Consider the following 14,833-nt stretch of genomic DNA (forward strand, 5'->3'; position numbering starts at 1 on the left):
CATTCAGGGTGGGTCTCCCACCAACTTCTGTCCTGCATGTCAGTTGATTCAGGAAACACTCTCACAGACATACCCAGAGTTAGACTTTACTGATTTCCTTAGAGTTTTTCAGTCCAATCAAGTAGACAACAAGATGAGCTATTACAGTCCCAGATGATTCCCATGAATCTTAAAATTTGAGAAAGGCTGCTTTAAAGTGTAGTCTGCTAGTTGTCCTTCTTGCTGTCTGCTCCTCAGCTTGTTCCTCCTCTACCCCCTTGGGATCTCAGCCAGATTCATGGTTTGAGAAACCATTGAAATATTTCTGTGCCAGTCTTCATCTAGTTCATTTTCTTTGTACTCCAGACTCTCATATCCAACTGTCTAACATGTCCACTTGGTTATCTAATGGGCAGCTCAAATTGCATAGCAATAAAGCTGACCTCACCTTTTTCCTCGGGTCTGTTTTTTCTGCATTATGTTCGTCTTAGCAACTGGCAGCTCTGTTCAACTTACTCTTACTCTGCTGTCCCTGTTGTCCATGCCACCTTTATCTCCGGCTTGAATTAGTGCTTATCATCCTGCTTTGGAGCTTGCCCACTTTCAGTTTAGTTTTAATCAGGCTACTTCAGTCTGTTAACACAACATACTTTATTCCTTTGCTCTTCCGTGTACACATTTCACCCACTTAAAACAAAATTCTGGGTCAAAGGTGTAACTCAGTGGTAGCATTTGCCTAAGTTTGTGTAAAGGCCTAGATTTGATCCCCAGCACTGCAGAGTGGTGGGTGGGGGTATTTCTTTCAGGAAGCCTTTCTCAGTGTGTCTACAGCCACTATTCTTCTCCAGCTACTTCTGTTACCTGCCTTGGCTCATCTACTGCTCTTTCCATGCAACCCACCCTGTTCCAGTCCAGGCTACACTTAGCCTTCTTGATATTCTTAAAACATGAGAGGCACATGCCCTGCCTTAGGACTTTGCTCTTTCAGGCCACACCCCACATACCCCTGGTGTGGTCTTGATATCTGCATGCTCTCTCTCCCCACCTCTTTCAAGTGAAAATGTTCTGAAAAAAGGCTCTTCTTAGCCTAAATTATAACTCCCTCCAGCCTGGTATTCTCTGTCATCTGTTGTGCCCGTTCCCCTCCTTAGAGTTAGCACTGTCTAATGTACTGTGTATTGTACTGATTTATCTTTTTATAAGCACCCTGAATAGAGGGCTTTTTTGCTCTGTCTCCCAAGACTGAACCCACATAGTGGACTTTCATTAAATGTGTTAAATAAATTAAGAAGTAGAAATCCAAAGCTTTTAGACATTATAAAATATACCCCAAGTCATGTGGCTGGTAAGTGAGATAGTTGGAATTCAAACCCAAATCTATCTGATCCAAACCCACGCTCTTTCCATCACTGCTCTCTGGTCATTTCTCGTAAGTTCTCTAGGCTCTGGTTGTCCGATCTGCAAGATTGAAGTTACTGATTTTTTTCCTCTTCACAGGAAATATATATGCAGTAAATTTTTATGTCTTGTGTTGGGTTTGTGTCTTCTGCTTTCTTATAGAAGTTCTTTAGTTTCTGCTTTTAGTTTTAGATCTCTGGTCCACTTCAGATTAATTTTTTGTATCTGTTACAAGGTATCAGTTGGGATTTTTTTTTTCAATATAGGTATCAGTCATTCCAGCAACATTTGTTATAAAGACTGATCTTTCCTTCATTAAATTACTTAAATATTTTGCCTCTAATTTTATATGTTTGGGCTTGTGAATGTTGAAATTAACTTTTACGCAAAAGGATAGCATGGTTTTTGATCTTCTATCGATACTGGGATACTCTTATGTTTATATACATTCTCCTTTATTTTCTTCAGGCCTGCGTTTGACTTACTAGCTGTTCAGTGCAATTGCAATCAAAATCTCAGCAGACATATGTTTAAAATTTGATAAGCTAACCCCAACATTTATATGAAAATGCAGTAGCTAGAAATTTATCAAGACACTTGAAAAAGAACAAAGCTGGAAGATTTCTATTGTGAGATATCAAAATTTACTGTAAAGCAACAAGGGTGAGTGTGGTATTAGCATAAGAATAGGCTTAAATCAGTCAAACAAAATAGAAAACTTAGATTTGTTTATCTATAGTCATTTTTTTGTAGTTAACCAAGGTGCCAAAGCAATGAATGAGGCTGTTCCTTTCATTAAATGTTTCATTAAATGTCATTAAATAAGGACAACCAAATGTGTAAAAAATAAACAAACCACTGTGTTATTTACTTTTCTCAAGGCTTAGACAAAATACCTGACACCCAAAGTTAAAAGAGGAAAGATTTATTTAGCTCACAGTTGGTAGATGTTTCAGTCCATGATCGGCTGGCTCCAAGGCAGGGTGGCACATGACAGAGGAGCAACAGTTCATGGCAGTGGAAGATGACAAAAGCAAAAGGGAAGACAAGCTTTTTTTTTTTTTTGAGACAGGGTTTTGATATGCAGCCCAGGCTGGCCTCAAACTCACGTTGACTCCTGCCTCAGCCTTCTGGGTGCTGTGATTACAGGCATGCACCACCACACCTGGCTTTGACAAGCCTCTTTCTATCCCTTATATTGTATTCAGTCTACTAGGATTGGGATGGTGCCAATCCTATCTGTGGACTGATCCAGCAGTCACCCATGTCACAAACCATAACAACTGTTAACCTTTACCTGACACAAGACATAGAAATTTACTTGAAGTAGACCAAAGACTTGACTAAACCCTGAAACTTCAGCAAGAAACAGAGGGGGAAATCCCTATAGTCTAAAAATAGGCAGTTGTTTCTTAGGGTACAAAGAGCAGCCTTCCTATTCAAGAGGCCAAGGTAGGGGAATGACAGATTCAAGACCAGCCTGTGCAACTTACATCTATCTCAAAAATGAAAACGGGGCAGGCCTGGTGGCCCATGGCTGTGATTCCAGCCCTCAGACAAGGAACTACTACAAATTTGAGGCCAACCTGGGCTGTATAGTGAGCTCAAGGCCAACCTGAACTACCTGGTGAGACCCTGTCTAAAACTAAATAAATAAATTAAATAAGAAAAAAGGAAAAGAAAAGAAAGAGAGAAAGGGCAGGCATAGAGCTCAGTGATAAGCACTTGCCTAGCACACACAAGGCCCTGGGTTCCACCCCAGTATCACAATAAAAAAAAAAGCCATGGACCATAGAAGAAAAAAACATTGTTAAGAAAATGAAAAGACAAGTCATAGGCATGGAGAAAACACATTATCTGATAAAAGACTTCGAAGCATATAAAAACTCTTCCCACTCAGTAATAAGACATACCACTCTGTGGGCGGGAAAAGGCAAAAGAAGCTGGGCACCACGGTGCACACCCAGCTGCTCGGAAGCGTGATACAGGGGAATCATGAGTTTAAGGCCAGCCTGAGCTTGTAGTGAGACCCTTGTTTCAAAGGAAAATTTTGAACACTTTCTAAAGAAACTATATGAATGGCCAGTGAGTACATACAAGAATGTTTACCAAAAGTAGTTACGAGGAAAAGGTAGATTAAAACTACATCGAGACAGCACTACATACCCACTAAGAACCAATATAATCAGAATCAACAATACAGCAAGTATTGGCATGGAGGAAGAGCAACTGAAACTCAGACGTTAGTGAAAAAGCTAAATGAGAAAACGATTTAGGGAAACAGACTGATGATTTCTTTTAGTTAAGCTTTGGGCAATTCGGAGCCTATGTGAATGCCTAAAGGAAATAAATCTTGCATCAGCAATGAAGACTTACACATGAATGTTTAGTGTCTTACTCATGATTACCAAAAACTTAAGATGTCCAACATGTGAATGGATAAGCTGTGGTATGTCCATCTCTGTAACACTGCATGCAACCCCGCTGTGAATCTCGGAATTGTTACGCTGAGCAAAAGAAGCCACAGAATTCTATGAGTAAAGGCAAAACTTACCTGTAGTGACAGTATTACCAATGATTGCTGAGTCTTAGAGACTCTTACTAGTTACAAAAATGTATGAAGAAACTTTGTGGGAGGGAGAAGGATACTACTGTGTGGGGTAATGGATATTCTTTGTTTGATTGTGGTTGGTCATTACCCAGGTGTATGTATTTTCTGGAACCCATTAAATTAAACATTTAAAAGTGATGCATTATGTGGTGGTGTAAACAAATCACACCTCAATAAATTTTATTTTTTAAAAGTGAAAGAAACTAAAAAGATTAAATGAAAATGGAATGGAGGTCATCATAAAGCACAACTGAGAAATCTAGAAACTACTTCTTGGCAATTTTAGTTATTTTTAAAGTGATGAGAGAAGTAGCAGGATGTCATTCCCTTCAGTCTTGCCCACTGTCCATGACGGGAACAGAGGGTATCAGAGCAGCTGTTACTTGACACTGTCTCACCATCACACCTGCCAGTCCTGACAGCTACTGAGTTCTCCAGGCATGACTAGGGTATCTGAGGAAAGATTGAGCTTCAGCCTGAAGTCTGATGAACCTTTGTAGAATTGTGTAGAATTAGGTAAATGGTGGCTAAAATGCAGATGTTTAAGTGGACCACCGGTCAGGTTTTAGAAGCAGTTAAAAATGCAAGAAAATAGCCAGGTATAGTGGCTCACACCTGTAATTCCAGAACTCATGAGGCTGAAGCAGGAAGAGTGCTGTGAGTTCAAAGCCAGTCTGGGCTATGTGAGTTCAAGGCCAGCCTGAATTACGTAGCAAGACCCTGTCTCAACCAAAAAAACTAAAATACAAGAAAATAGCAAATTTGCATGAGCTATTAGGTCAGTGGTAGCAAACCGATAGCATGCATGCCACAGCATGTTTATTTGTTTCACTGAAAGTTTTAAAAGGTTGCCATCACTGTGTTAGGAACTTTTCAAATAGACCAGACTGGTAGTCAGCCAGGTAGTGCACCATAGTATTTGAATCTCAATAAGGCATTTGAATATATCTTTCAGGGTAATCCTAAAAATAAGGGAGAAATGTAACACCAGTTGTCAAGATTTAACTGGGTTTGTAACTGGAGGACTGATAATACCTGAGGCTAGTAAGCAGGAAGGAGATATTTGTCTTTATTCCTCTGTTAAATTTGATGAGCATATCTGGAAGTAACTTAAATGAGGACATCATTAGAATGCTGATCTTTAAAAACCCATTTTTAGTGAAAACTATAATGTTTTAATAAACTGAAATTTTAAAACATGTCTACAAAATGCAAAATCTTAATTCAGGTGTAAAGAAGAGAAGCTTACAAGTGTAGGGTGGGGAAAATACTTTATAGGAGCAATTCAAGAAGAAGAATTTGGGGGCTTGAATTAAACATAATTTTGTAAGAGTTCACTGGGTGACTCAATAAGAAATGTTTTATACCCACCACAAGGGAGATGAAGATGAAAATCTCACTCATTTGTGTTGTGAGATCAAATGTGAAGTACTGTATTTAGTCTGTGACATCATGTGATGCTGTTTAAAAAATAATGCTGAGCTGGAAATGTAGCTCCGTGGTACAGCACTTACCTGCTTGTTCAAGCTCCTGAGTTTAGTCGTCATTATTTCAGTAAATAAATGAATAAAATAAAAAGAATGTTGAAAAGCTGAATCTTGGATAAAAGCTTGAACGGAACAGTATAGAGAACAAGTTTTACTACATAATTTTCCAGCTCCAAGATTATATGATCCTTCAGATAGACACTCTTCAAAGAAGAGAATTCTGTGGAGAGAGTGTGATATTTGTGTAGTTGATAGCATGTTTGTTCTTGCCTCGTGCTCTTGTAACCCTGATTCTCCTGTAAACCTGTAACACTTTCCTTAACATCTTAAAAGGTAAGAGGGAGGTCCAGTCAGTTATCCTGAATAATGGATCCATTTCTGCATCATTTATAGCAAGTGAAGTTGATTTATTCTTGTTTCCTTCCCAACATCCAACTAATTGTGTGGTTATTGGCATCTTCCATTATAACTGGTCAGTGCTTACGAAAATAGATTGTAGCCTTTCCCTGTATTGAATGGTTTGGGATAATAATTACTCTGAAACTTTAATTATGTAGAGATTGGGATGTGACATTCATCTTTTCTAGCTGGAGGATTAAGTTTCTTTTCAGCCTCCCATTATGCAGTCCAGGACTTTTCCTCTTTTGCCACTTTGGTTACAAAAACGTAACCAAAAGAGAATTATTGCATGAGAAAGAAATCAGGAAAGCATTTGTAACCATAAAGGATTACACAGATATAAGGTGGTATGATTTCAAATGGTAGCTCTGTGCACCCTGGCCTGGAATAGATTCATGCTACCCAGCTTCTGCTGATTATAACACTAGCTCAGCTGTCGCATTTATGTCTTGTTAATTATCCAGTACATACTGACCAGAGATTTTCTCTCCTCAACCCACAAGTTCCATATCTACTTTTCCTTGCTGTACTTCTTTGCATCAAATTTGCTGAGAGGCTTAATGCTGTCCATCAAGAGCACTTCTGTCTTAACTTTATCGTGCTTCCATAGTTTCATCTTTCCCTACCATTTGGTGTGGTTGAACTTCACAGAAGAATCTCTCCTGTATACTAGATCCCAAGTTCCCTGGACTGAAAAACTGAGCTCTCCATCACCATTACCGTTTAACCCCTTTGTTTCTCAGGGAGTCCAGCTCTTCCCATCTTGAAAAGGCTTCTGATTGAGACCTATTTGTCTCCACCTGTTATCTTTCTCTATCACCCCAGCGCATTTTAAGCAAATGAGACCTATAACTGACTTAAGATTTTCTTTCAATGAAGAGTGACACAGTATGCTATAGTAAAAAAACACAGGGTGAAATCATGACAAAAAGATAATTTTAGATTGTGGTAAATGCTTCAAGAGAAATAAGCATTTCCCTCAAAGATGAGAGAGTTAACTGGAGAAAAAAGGCTACTTTGGATAAATAGTAATTTTTATTGTTTTTGGTTGGTTTTTTTTTGGTACCGGGAATCAAACTCAGGACCTTGCACTTGCCAGGCAGGTGTTTGTGCCGCTGAGCTATATCCCCAGCCATAAATAGTAATTTGAAACAAAAATTATGTCCAAAAGTTTCAAAATCTTGATGTCTAGGAAAATGAGGAAGCTTACATGAAGATGAGAAAGCAGAAATAATCTGTTATTTATAAATCTTCTGTTTTTAACATGGGTCGTTACATGATTATGATTAAAATGTTTAAATTTTAAATCCTCATTTAAGGCAGAGCGTATTTCTTAATAGTCATTGTTAGATTTCATAGTCTTGTGTATCTGTTTTCCCCCGTATTAAATGAAGAAAAATAACCTGACTAGGACATCATAAGCATCTTACTGTAGTTGACTCAACAGACGTGTATTACATTAACATACTTGCCTGGCCCTGGCAGGCAGTGGAGATAAATAGAATAGCCCTTTCCTTCAGTGATCACAACTAAAGGAATTTTTACAGGTAACATAGATGGTTTACATGTATGAGTGACTCGTTTTAGAGCAAGTTTGTGTCTCACTAGTTTTAATAAGGTGTTTGAAAGATCTTACCATCTTTAAAATAGTTGTAATTGGGGCTGGGGATTTAGCTCAGTGGCACAGTGCCTGCCAGGGAAGCATGAGGTTGTGAGTTCGATTCCTGGTACCGGAAAAAAAAAAAATAGTTGTAATTTACCAAACATATTCTAGTAGAGTTTAAATAGAAAGCAAAGGGCCAAGGATATAGCTCAGTGCCACGGTGCCTGCCTGGCAAGTGCAACGTCTTGAGTTCAATTCCCAGTACCTAAAAAATAAATAGAAAGCAAACACATTAGTAAAGCTGTTATTTTAACTGCTACGAGTTGGAAGTTAAAGATCAATTTCATCTAATGAGTGTTCAAAAAGATGAATTTCAGTTGGGTTAGTCATGGGAAAGTTTCACTCAGGAGTGAGAACTTGGGGCCAAGGATATAGCGCAGCGGCGCAGTGCCTGCCTGGCAAGCACGAGGTCCTGAGTTCACTTCTCGGTACCCTCCCGCCAAAAAAAAAAACCAGTGAGAACTTCTGTTCCATCTAAATGGATGAATATGAATGGTAGAAAGTGATGAAACCTGACTTGGGGAGATGGTGCAGGAGGAAAAAGCGCTGAACAGAGGTGGGATTCGTGTCAAGGGGTATTTCCAGAACATGGATAAATAGGCTTGACTGGGATGAAAGGTTTGTATTTCGAACTAGTAAAAGATAAAAGCAGAGTCTTTTAATGGAAAACAGAATTTTTGGCTGTACATAGTAATGTTTCTATAATCCTAAATTCATTTACAGTCAAGTTTTATATTATGTAAAACTTATCACAATGTGCAGATTTAAATTGTACCATGATTCTAAAGAAGTCTTTACACCCCTAAATATGTTCTGTAAATTTTAAGACCAGAGTCCTTTATTCCCTACTCAGGTTACAATAATGTTTTGTTTTTCAGTTACTTACACGCCAAGTCAATCATCCACAGAGACCTCAAGAGTAATAGTATCCTTCCTGAAATTTGTCTACGAAGTTTGAAAACATCCTGACCTTTTCTTCTGCATTTTGTCTTCGCATTATGTACAGTTTTCATGCTAAGTTCAGTAGACTCTAAAAATTAATAATCATTCTGCATGAAAGTTAGTAGAGCTGGCCTTTGGTTTCTGAATGACTGAGCACTACAAGAAAATCTATCAGAAGCCTTCGTAATAGTAGGGTTTTCTGACTGCTTGCTTACGTTCTGCCTGCACTGTAAAAAGGATGAATTTTATAGCTACCTCCTAGTTTTAACAGTGAGGTGAGAAAAACAATTTTTATTCTTCCCAATGCCCAGACTAAGATCCTGTCTCCTGGGGTCTCTATTCCCGTGAAGCACGTTTACAGCTTTCCCAGCCATGCTAAAGGATATCTGGACCTGCATGACCAAAATCAGATGAAAGAGTTTTCAGATCTCCTGTAGGCATAGGAATGTGTCTCACTTCATCCTCACACATTTTCGGCCTGAAAAAATCTTAAAAGCAGATCATACAGGCTAAATAGAGCTAATTATTATTTAAAACATACTTACTGACCTCAGGGAAATACAGACTACTATATTTTTTAAAGCATGTCATGTTACAGAATTATAGAAACTAGATTTTGTACCTAAAATTTTCCTAGTGCTTGCTCTAATAGGAAAATGAGATACAATATTTTCCTTTACTTACTGTGCCTCAGATATATTTCTTCACGAAGACCTCACGGTAAAAATAGGTGATTTTGGTCTAGCCACAGTGAAATCTCGATGGAGTGGGTCCCATCAATTTGAACAGTTGTCTGGATCCATTTTGTGGATGGTAAGAATTGAGGCTGTTTCTCCATGGATTACATTTTTTGACCCTGAAATGTTACCGAGTTATTTGAAAGTTTCAACTACAGTATTTTCATAGCTTTCAGTGTTCACACAAAAAAAATGTTATTCTTATGTAAATAGTTTCAACCTTTTTATCTTTAAAAAGAATATTACAGACTCAGTTTCAGTATGTCAAATAAAAATACACATTTTGTAAATGCTGTTTAAATTCCACTCAGAATTCTGTTTTAAAATATTTTGTGTTCAAAATGTTCTATGTCCTGTTTAAAAAAAAAAAAAAGGTTTACAATTTAAGGCAGGTGTGATCTACAGCCCTTATCCTGGTTTTGCTAAGAGAACTATTCCTTTTAACAAAGAGGCTATTTCACAATCTTATTGAAACCAAAATTGAAAAGTTACTTCCTTCAGGCTGGAAAGAACCTTATAATTATGGGGCAGCTGAAGAAGAAAGACAAAAGAAAAAAAGAGACTTTTAACAGTGTCATCCTTGTGCTGTCTTGTACAGCTCTTTTTTCTCTTTATTCCTATTTCTACTTAGTGGAAAAGAACAGAGCTAAAAATTCTGCAAGTTACTGCAGGAAGCCAGTGAAAAATCAGCTGTTAAATCATTTGCAAACCACTGCTTCTCAAAGGGTCCATAAGACCTTGCAGGAGCCCCACAGGGTCGTCTCCTCGTAAGACCAGATTTCTTCATGTCCTTCAACAAAACCACACGTTGAATGCAGAAGCAAATACGAGAGTCCATCTGGCTGCTGTCATCAGACATGAAGGGAATCACAGTTCCATTCTCGCTGAACTTTGTTTTTAAAAATGTAATTATTTTTTTAATTAAAAATCAGTTTTTTGTCAGGTGTTGGTGGTGCACACCTGTAATCCCAGCACTCTGGAGGCTGATGCAGGAGGATCATTGTGAATTTGAGACCAAATGAGCTCAAGGCCAGCCTGAACTGTATAGTGAGACTTGGTCTCAAAAAAATAAAAATTAAAATAAGTTTTTGTGTTAACATCTAATGGTTATTTTAATATTTGAATGGATTACTGAGTATTTTAACAGTTTCTCATTTTAAAATGATGGATACCCACAGATACAGTCCATATAAGCAAAAGCTTTGTAGGGTCTTCAGTAATTTTTAAGAATAAAAAGTCCTGAGACAAAAGAATTTCAAAACCACAGCACTAATCTGAATATATAGTTATCCCAAAAATCTTAATGTAATTTCAAGCATTAAATAATCTAATCTTCACCTAAGACTTTTGGAACACGTGAATAGAGACAGAAAAGTTGCAAGAGCTTTCAAAGTCATATTTGGCTAAATTCCCTGAAATGTATGCAGCAGTCCCCAAGAAGAGAATTCCAAGGTAGGATTCTGAGTTGGTCACGATAAGCCTGTGATTAAAGTGAGCTACAATTTCTCATGAAAATAAATGGAATTAGGGTAGGTGGAAGGGTAGAAGAGAAGATACTGGACTTAGATCTGTACTAACTTACAGGTTTCTTAACCTGCTCTAAGTCTCCCCATTAGACCTGCGAGGTTGGACTGGTGGGTTTTTAATGTCTTTTCTAAGATTCAGTAATTATAAGTAGCTAGGTTTTTTAAAAAAAAGTTAATATGTTTTTAACTTTTAATTAATAATTATAAATAAGCTAATTAATGTCTGTAATCTGGACCCCAAGCTCTTTGACAGCACACCACTGTAAGAAAGATGGCAGCCCACCCAAAAAGATGGAAGCAAACTTAAGTGCTAAGATTGCAGAGCCCCAATTTAATACAGACAAACCAGTCAGACAAACACATAACGGTGTGTTTGTTTTAACTAGAGTGGGAGAGGAGCTCAGTCAAGTCTCTGTCCTTCCTTTTTCAGAAACCTCAGATTATACAGTTAGAACATTATCATATAAGAAGTTCGCTATTTTTTCCTAGTTACTTTTTTGTTGATAATGGGATGGATGAGTTCATCCTTTATCAAGCTGAGACAAGAGAATAGCCAATGTTGTTAAACAAAACTTTCTGGGTTGATACGCCTGGGGACCATCCACAGACAGAGAAGAGTTTGGTCAGAACTAAAGTTATGTGGTCCTCTGGATTATTTCTAGCAGTCTCCTCAACTTGCTTTTATTTATATCTTAGAAGAGAAACCTTTGTGAAGATGTTTGCAAATTAAAGTCACTAAAATGAGAATCAGTCATGGGTTTCTTGTAAATAGGTAACATACAAGTTTTCACCAAACCACCAGCAACAATGGAGAAACCAAACTAGAGTTCAAAAGACAGTCCTTCCTGGGAATGGTGGTGCATACTTGCAACCCCATCTGCTTGGCAGACTGCAGCAAGAAGATCCCAAGTTCAGGCCAACTTGGGCAACTTAGACCCTGTCTCTAAATAAAATTAAAAGTATTGAGGATGTAGCTCAGTGTTAGAGCACCTCTGGCTTCAATCCCCAGCACTACAAAAAAAAGTTAAGGTTTATATGGTGGCACATGCCTGTAATCCCAGCACTCAGGAGGCTGAGGCAGGTGGATCCCCAAGAGTTCGAGACCAGCCTGGATTACATAGTGAGGTCAGGGCCAGCTTGAAAGACATAGTGAGACTCTGTCTAAAAAAAAAAAAAAAATATATATATATATATATATATATATATATATATATATATATACACATATATATTCTGTGCCTCACAAAATTGATTCAGGCTTTAAAAATGATGTCTTTATCATAACCAGCCACTTATTATTCTGGCTTGTTCATTTTATCACAGTTATATGTATCTTATTTTATACTGTGCTATCTCACTAAAAGTAACCATCAACAAAATACATGACAAACACAAGTGGATGTGACCTTCACCACCAATAACCTTTGACTGTCTTCAGAGTATGCTATAGTACTGTTTAGGTCCTACCCCTAGTTGTAACATTGTACTGCTGACCTAGGTGTAGTCTGGGCACTGAGAGATTTAAAGGCTCCACACATGATTCTGATTTGCAGCTGTAGTTGTGAGCCATTGTTCCTTATCCATGTGAGATGCCTGCCTTACCCAGACTACTTACCTTGGGCTGTCCTGCAGCGATATTTGCAGTTAGTAGAGCTTTTGCTATCAAAGTGATGTTTTCACAAAGTTGTCATTAACACCCGTGCAACTTCTACAGTTCCTTTCAAATGAAACAGTACAGAGATAATAAGGTGAAGGAAAAAATCTCTTAAACTGACTGTTAACTAGTCATTTGTTTTTCGTCCAGTGGTGCATGCCTATAATACCAGCACTCTGGGAGGCTGAGCCGGGAGGAATGCAAGTTCAAGTGATTTACCAAGACCCTGTCTCAAAATAAAAAAAGTTTAGAAATGCTGGGGATGTAACTCAGTATAAAAGCCTTCACCCCCTATACTGGGAAAAAACTAAACAAAACTTAGTTGCACAATGTAGTGACAACTGTATAAAAATGTGGCAGATGTGAATTAGTCTGTTTCTTTATACAAGAACCAGCAACCAAAAAATTCTTTAAATCATCTTCTACTAAATCTGCCTGCTACTGCTTTTGTTATTAAAGCATCCATGCTTGTTTATACCACATATTTATTCCATGGCTTGGAAGGGGATGAGTTTATCATCCTTAAAATTCTACCGTTACTTTCTAAGGTGCCCTGAGATAAGGAAGATACTTTGTGCGATTAGAAACACTTGTTTTAAGACAATTACTACAGTAGTTTTCCCTGCTCCTCACCTTCTTCTAGCCACAGGTCTAGCATTTCTTTGCTGAGCTGGGAATGGGAAGTGGGAACTGGCTCGTAGGGTGAGTTGTGGGGAGAATTGAAATGACAGTGACAGTATTTGTTCAGAAAGAGTGACTGATAAAATTACAAAATCTCAGTGATGCAGTTTGGAGTCTCAGCCCAGACTACACCTTTAAGAGTTCATAATACGGGCCAGAGATCTAGCTCAGCGGCATAAGCGCTTGCCTGGCAAGCCTGAGGTCATGAGTTCGATACCCAGTACCAAAAAAAAAAAAAAAAAAAAAAAAAAAAAACGGAGTTCATAATGGGCTTTATTTGGCCATTAATAAGAGAATTCGTTACAAAATAAGTCTTTAATGATTAAACATTGCTCTGGGAATTGCAGTTTATATTTTCAGTCTGTTCAGTAGAAGTGGAGAATAAACGAGAATATTTTTCTTCTTATGTTCTAACAGGCACCAGAAGTAATCAGAATGCAAGATAAAAACCCATACAGCTTTCAGTCCGATGTGTATGCATTTGGGATTGTTCTATACGAACTGATGACTGGGCAGTTACCTTATTCAAACATCAACAACAGGGACCAGGTACATTTTTACCATCTTTGAGAGTTTATTTTGTATTTGTATAAAGACTCAAATTAATTGCAAGGAAAAAGTATTGAGTCCCAGGTAGACGTGAAGGGCAGATCTCTTGATCTTTGTAACCAGGTTTAGAAATCTTTTGCATACTCTTAGCAGTAATAGCAGTAAGGCCCCTCATGCAGTGAAGTGAAATTCCTGATGCTGTGACTAAAAACTAGAGATCCATAATGAACAATGCCTCAGGTTTCCTGACCGTAGCGCAGTCAAACTAATGAGCTGTGGTACCGCAGCACGAGGGCTTTAACCTTCTGCTGCGTCGCGGACTGTACTATCAGAGCACGTAGTTGGCTAGGTTGTCTTTTTTTTGTTTGTTTTTTGGAGGTTGAGAATAGGAGATATTTATTGAGGGAAAGATAGCTTTTGCGTAAGAGAACCAGAAGAGAATCCAGAAAGCGGATGCTCCCGTGGCTGTATTTGTCTTTATGGCACATTCTTCTAAAATTATTTCTGGGTGTGGTAGCTCACCCCTGTAACCTTAGCACTTGGGAGACTGAGGCGGGAGGGTTAGCATAGGCTCAAGGCCAGCCTAAAGTGTGCACTGAGACCCTGTTTCAAAAAACAGTAACAGTAAAATAAAATTTAAAATACTAAGTTTTTAAAAATTTTAAAACCATAAAAGGACTGTTACATCATGCTTCAATTTTTCTATAATTAGAATTGAAGTAAAAGGGAAATATTTTTGCTTTTTCCTCCTTCCTAAGTTACTATTTTTTGTCCCTTATATTCTAAATACCAGTATATCCTCATGCAAGTGTTTACCTTTTCTATCTTTTCACAATAAATTCACTTAGGCTTTTAAAACTGGCCAAGGAAAGTGAATTGTCTTACTGAAATTACCTTGGATACCTCAACATTTTAAAAATATGTGAATGCACACATGTGCATGTGAAGAGACAGATTTCAGAAATTAAACTGCTAACATACTACAAAATAATAGTTGACTGTAAATATAATTAAAGAATATTGAGATTTTATACTAAGGTTTGCATCAGAATCCCCTGGGAAATTACTTAAAAATAGATATACTAGAGTAGATTCTAATTGAATAGGGTAGGGTCCAAGCATTCAATATTTTTAGTGCTTTCCATGTGATTCGGAGACATTCCAGTATTGAGGATCACCAAAGAGTAAAACCAAAAGGGTGTGAACT

At 37.9% G+C, this 14,833-nt stretch overlaps 1 protein-coding gene across 11 annotated transcripts in view; it reads left to right on the plus strand.

Annotated features, from left to right (window-relative positions):
* Braf (B-Raf proto-oncogene, serine/threonine kinase) overlaps positions 1-14,833 on the plus strand; it is a gene marked incomplete at its 5' end in the record, with an annotated part of 145,471 nt that overhangs the window by 109,367 nt on the left and 21,271 nt on the right. For 8 of the 11 annotated variants that reach the window (XR_001231320.1, XM_013504993.1, XM_013504995.1 and 5 more), the window contains 3 exon segments: positions 8,416-8,462; positions 9,168-9,292; positions 13,495-13,626. Coding sequence is in view for 9 of the 11 variants with exons in the window: in XM_013504993.1 (XP_013360447.1) it covers positions 8,416-8,462; positions 9,168-9,292; positions 13,495-13,626 (304 nt within the window). 11 annotated transcript variants of the gene reach the window in all.

This window comes from Chinchilla lanigera, unplaced genomic scaffold, assembly GCF_000276665.1.
Source record: "Chinchilla lanigera isolate Chin_1 unplaced genomic scaffold, ChiLan1.0 scaffold00093, whole genome shotgun sequence".
NCBI lineage: Eukaryota > Metazoa > Chordata > Mammalia > Rodentia > Chinchillidae > Chinchilla > Chinchilla lanigera.